We start from the raw sequence: 5744 nt of genomic DNA, 5'->3' as shown, positions 1-5744 counted from the left end.
CGGTTTCTGAATGTAGCAGGCATGCACTTTGCATCATACAGTGTTGCCACTGGTACCTGGAAGACTTCAACTCAAAGACGGTTCTTTGTTATGAATTACAGTGCTTTTGCAATACCAACAAAGGTTTCTATTTTTACAGAAACATTATTCTTTAATAATTTTAAAAGCTAAACATTTAATATTTGTAGATTTGTTATTCTGTGTTATCTCATGCTAGCTTATCTTTGGATTGCTTAGAGTTAGAATGTTTGATTTTATAAATTTCCTTTTGAGTTGCTTTTCATAAAATGTACAAAGAATATTTGCTTGGAGTTGTGACAGAATTTCTAATAACTTCTGAAATGGCTCTAAACATGCTCCTAATATTTTGTAGTATTACATATTTATGCTGCATTTTATATAAAGCAACATTCTAATCATTGACAATTATAAAATATTGATAAACCCTGAACACATATGAAGATGCTCTATATCCTAAAATATCCAATAATCAGTCAATATTTAATTATTTGTGCAAGAATAAATGGGCCCATCTGTCCCATTAGTATGAAAGTTTACAATCATCTTTAGTAACTGACAAAATTAAATGTATACTAGAGAACTATTTAAAATATATTTCTTTATGATTTATTCTTAACACTTCTTCTATTGGTCTGCCTATTTTATATACCATCATATCTGGGACTCTTTGGCGGGGGAGGATGCTGAGTAGGGACCATAAACAGAAACAGTTTGAAAATACTGTTTCAACCCACAGTGATACATGCTGTGTCTCGGATTAATGGAGGCTTTCTTAAACTTCTTTCAGAATTGATAGGGTGATTTCTGAGCAAGCATCTTGTGAGTTTTTATTGTTTGGTCACAGGCACTTGATACTTGCTCATGTTACATGAAATGGCATTTCAAAATTTTCTTTTCATAATTCTTGATCTTAGTATAAATATAATTTGGTTTTATAATACTGATTATATAGCTAGTGACTATGTTAAAATAATTTCTTAATTCTAATATCTGATGTGTGCATTCTTTATGTATTTTACAAATACTTTATTGTATTTCTTTTAAAGTTGGGAAATATTGTTCCAAATACCTGAAAAAAAAATGTATCTCTTAGTCAGTATTCTATTGCTGTGAAGGGACACCATGACCATGGCAATTCTTTTAAAGGAAGCATTTAAGTAGGGTTTGCTTACAGTTTTAGAGATCCGTTATCAGAATGATGGGAAGCATGGTGGCATGCAGACAGGCATGATGCTGGAGGAACTGAGAGTTCTATATCCAGATCCCCAGGCAACAGGAAGAGAGAGCAACTGAATCTGCCTTGGGCTTCTGAACCTCGGAGCCCACTCCCAGTGACACACTTCCTCCAACAAGGCCACACCTCCTATTCCCTGTCTAGTAGTGCCACTCCCTAATGACCAAGCACCAAGTAAGCACACACACACACACACACACACACACACACACACACTTACACGTATCTTTGTCTGCTATTTTAAAATCTGTACTAAATAATTCCAGGACTTTACACATTTGGTCCTATTTTATATTTTTTCCTAATTTGATTTTTCACTATTTTAATATTTTACTTGTCACTACATTTTTTTCATGTACTATATTTTTCTTTTACATATTATGTACTTTCTGTCCCATTCTGTTTTTGTCCATTCTATTCTATTCAGTTTGTGACCTATTCGGTTGTCCATATCATACTATTCAAGCGTGTGTCTCATTCCCTATTTCATTCTATTCTGCACTTAGTCTCCATTTCATTGCATGCTACTTTCTTTTTCAGATGCATTTGCCATTCCACCTTATTTAACACACCAAATACCATTCTGTTCTATTTCTGTGGTCCAGTCCAGTTGCTCATCCATTCTGTTAAGTGTCCCATTTGCTTCTGCTAAAATTATAAATGTACATAGGCTTATATCAAGAATTTCTTCCTCTGAGAAGTGATCCACAATAAAGGCACATTTGAGTATGTGGGCAATCTTTAATGAGCTCACTAGTGTGTATCTCACACTGATGAGAAAAGACAGAAAGAGCATAAATATTGATTAGTACAAGAATGCTTGAAAACATGTTTCCTCCCCGATAGAACTATGTTTTAGTTACAAGACGGTATGGTGGGTACTTTGTTGTTTTGAGACCGGTCTCAGCATGTAGCCCAGAGGGACCTTCAAGCTGAAATCCTGCTCTCACCCTTCCCAGTGCTACAATCACAGGTGTGAGATAGCACACTTGGCTCCTTGTCAGCATTCATTGACATGGAAAATGTACCTTCTGGACACCCCCAAACAAGTTACAAGATAATACTTCTGCATGAACATTTCTATTTTCCTAAAATTAGGAAACATGTATGGATGGCTCTTCTCTGAAGATATAATTTAGCTTTCTCAGTATTTGATTGTAGGCATGAGAAAATTTAGTTGTTGTTTTTGTTTGGCTTTTATTTGTTGTTGTTGTTGTTTTTCAAAACAGGGTTTCTTTATGTATCCCTGGCTGTCCTGGCTGCCTTGGCTCTAGCTCTGTAGACCAGGCTGGCCTAAACCTCACAGAGATCATCTGCCTCTGCCTCCCAGTGCTATGGCCTAGTTGCCGATTTTGATACATTTGCTTTTCTGTTTGGGGATACCCAAAACAAAGCCCTTTTGTAATAATTAAAAATGTGTGTAAATATTAAACTTAAAAGTTCTATGCAAACGGTAAGTAGGAAAAAAAAAACTAGAAGAGGAGCCCAAGTCAACTTATCAGCTGAATCTTAGGCAGCCTGGTCTGTGCCTCAGGGCAAGCCAGGGAGAAATGCCTTTCTGCAGAGCTGTAAAGCCTGGTCTGGTGTTTGGGACTGACATTCCTTGCTCAACATTTCAAAGGTAAGGCAATGTGGGCCTTATCATTCCCTTTGAAATCCTTAGACCACCTCAGCAAACTTAAAACCCTACCTGGTTGCTTAAAGGACAGAAGTAGGGTCTTACATGGCTTAGGAGATAGAGCTTATAGGTCAGCGTATAGTAAATGGTTAACCAAGACTGATTCACGAAGTGATGAGCAAACTCGTTTTGGGGGTTGCATATGATTCATGTGAATGTTCCCACCCCAAACATTCTCAGGACAGGATGCAGGGCTTGTGAAATTTAGACCTTTGTCCCCAGAAAGTGTGATTGGGGTAGGGGGTCGAAGAGCACACCAGAAGCCACTAGAAGATTCCCTGGCCTTTAGCACAGCAGGAGATGACGACAGGTGAAGGGAGGTTCAGCAAAAAATCTCCCGGAAGTTGAATTTGGTAGCACTGTATTACTTACAGCTGTCGAATCAGGGGCTAGAATTGGGCCAGCTCCACCTACTCTCCTACTTCCTCAGTTTTATCTCTACCGCATCACCGCTGGCTCGCCAGAAGTCCTCTCTCCACTGAGCAAGGAAGAAGGCAAGAAGCCGTTTTCTTACCTGCAAGAAACTGGTAAGCCGATATGGCCAGCCATTCAACCTTAAAGAAGGGGCAGAAGCACCCCCAGGGCAACGTTTCGGGGTATATGGACACACCTAGAAAAACCTCTCGGCCCCGCAGAATGAATCCTGTTGCCTCAGTTCTCCCGACCGGCGGTGGTGCCTCTGTGACAGACAAAGTTCTCCAGAGCATCACAGCCAAACCTGCAACATCTGACTCCATCTCTGTGGCTGGTGAAAATCCGGAGAGTCAGCATGCCAACCTCCAGGGTAGCGGTGGCCCTGGCAGTCCAAACACAAAACTTGGACGTGTTGGGCCCTGGACAAGGAGCCACGGAGAGAGGGACCAACCCTCGGAAGGAGCCACCTCGGCCAGCGGGAACCCGGCTCAGACAGAAAGTAGCAGAAGGAGGAAGCAGCCCAGCCGAGACCTAGCTACAAGATGTCCAGGTGAGCTTCAGCTTCCGGAAGCTACAGAAGAGCCTTCTGTGTCTCAGCCATCATATTCTCTGAGATCTCACCGCTCTGAACCTTCCGTGCAGAGCCAGAAATTCTCAGGATCTGACACCATGTCACACCAGGTGTCTACTCGGGCTTCTAAGACCCGCAGCCAAGCTGTTCTGCCTGTCTCTGGTGGTCCCAAGAGTGCACCTGAGTTCAGCTTTGACGAAGGGCACGCCACTGCTGCTGGCCAGAATCTCCGTCAGCAGGCCACTCTGCAGGTTCCTGATCTTGGTCTTGGTCACGGTGACTCTGAGGTCAGCCCTGGTTCCAAAGGCGGCGTGATTGTTGAAGGCAGGGTACTCCGCTCACGTACCACTGCATCTGGTCAACATAGCAGTGCCTTGGAGGTCAGCCCTGGCGTCCGCCGCCCAGACCAGCGTTTACGCCCTCAAGCCACTCTACAGGATCCTGTTGTTGGCAGCACTACTGTGGGCCGTCGTTCTGATACTACAGGCAACCCCACAACACCACGCAAAGGCCCCCGTGTGTCCGGGCCTAGCTCTGACCGCCCAAGCCATGGAGAAACCGTGGAGCCTGCCCCTGGCCCTAGCAGCCAGACCCAAGGAAGCCTGTCCACCTCGGCGACTGAATTTCCGAAGAGCACCGAAACGGAAACCGGCGGCTCTCCTCCAAGGCGCCCAGTCCGTATGCGGGCCTCTTCCCCTTCACCGGGTAGGCGCTATCTTTTGATTAGGCCGTTTACTGGGGCCCTCTCCTCTTTCTCCTCATTTCCTGACACTTTGGATATTCCAAGTTCTGGCTCTTCCTCAAGCAGTTCGCCTGACCAAAGTCCCTGCCCCTCTCCTTGAGCTCTATCTGTGCTCTTAGATCAGATAGCCTTCGGCGTGCCTTTACTTGTGACACGGATAACCTGGATTCTTACATTTCTGAAGAGTCAGAGGAAGAAGTAGGGGATTTCCCCCCCACTTCCCTACTCCACCGGTACTGTGACGTTTTGTGAGTGTCCTCCGAGACTGATAAAAGGAATCAGGACCTATCCACTGTTTTCTGTGTATGAGGTTTCGAGGACTTCTCCCTGTTCACCATTCAGAGCACGTTTGAAACCCCTTGGCCCGGGCTATCCAGCACTTATAACACCTTTGATTCCATTCTGTGCTTGTTTAAAACAACTTGGGTTTTATTGCTAATGGGCTTTTCTTTTGACTCAGAGTTTTGCTTTCCAAGTTGCCTTTTATGTAGTTAAGCATTTTAATAAAAGTGTTAAACTTTATTCAAAGAATTGAGTCTCTTTACTGTGGTACTATTACTTTTAGGAGTTCATATTTGGAGAATTAAGGAGAGTCGTTATCATGCGGCTGAATCTTTGGAAGGAATGAGCCATAAAATACTAACCTAGAACTGTCGGACATGGAGCTCTGTCCAACAAGTTAGAACAGGTGATTGGAAACGGGAAAAAAGCCCGTGAAGAGCCAGGAAAAGGCAGGGTGGCATGATCTCAAGTGGGGAGGGAAAAACGGAAAGAGGGAGAGGGAAGAAGACTTGATAAGAAGGAAAAAATTACTGAGGCCCAGTGCCTGAAGATAGGGGCTCAGTTTTTATAGCAGAATGGTGTCTATGTGTTGGAAGTGGGGAGGGGGAGGGGAAGAAGACGGGGTGAACTTTCTGAGGTCTGGGGTGAGGCTTGGTCATAGGAGGGCAACGTAAGGTTAATGACTAAAGGCACAGGTGACACGGTTTTCATCAGATAGTTGAATGCGTGTTGGTGAGTAAATCCATTGTGAAAAATCTTTGTACATATGAGAGGCAGACATTTGGAGAGAAATTCATGAATA

General features: G+C 43.4%; 1 protein-coding gene across 1 annotated transcript; it reads left to right on the top strand.

The window, feature by feature from the left end:
* The first annotated feature begins 572 nt into the window (after positions 1-572).
* On the top strand, positions 573-5110 carry Ezhip (EZH inhibitory protein). The gene has a single exon (XM_048461398.3). It carries the CDS (start codon positions 3471-3473, stop codon positions 4758-4760), a length of 1290 nt encoding a protein of 429 aa, XP_048317355.1. The 5' UTR covers positions 573-3470; the 3' UTR covers positions 4761-5110.
* The last annotated feature ends 634 nt before the right edge of the window (positions 5111-5744 follow it).

Source organism: Myodes glareolus, chromosome X, assembly GCF_982192425.1.
Source record: "Myodes glareolus chromosome X, mMyoGla1.1, whole genome shotgun sequence".
Taxonomy (NCBI): Eukaryota; Metazoa; Chordata; class Mammalia; order Rodentia; family Cricetidae; genus Myodes; species Myodes glareolus.
This window is presented reverse-complemented; position numbering and strand designations above follow the sequence as displayed.

Coding starts and splice junctions, on each gene's coding strand:
- Ezhip (XM_048461398.3), top strand. CDS start 3,471: ATGGCCAGCCATTCAACCTTAAAGAAGGGGCAGAAGCACCCCCAGGGC.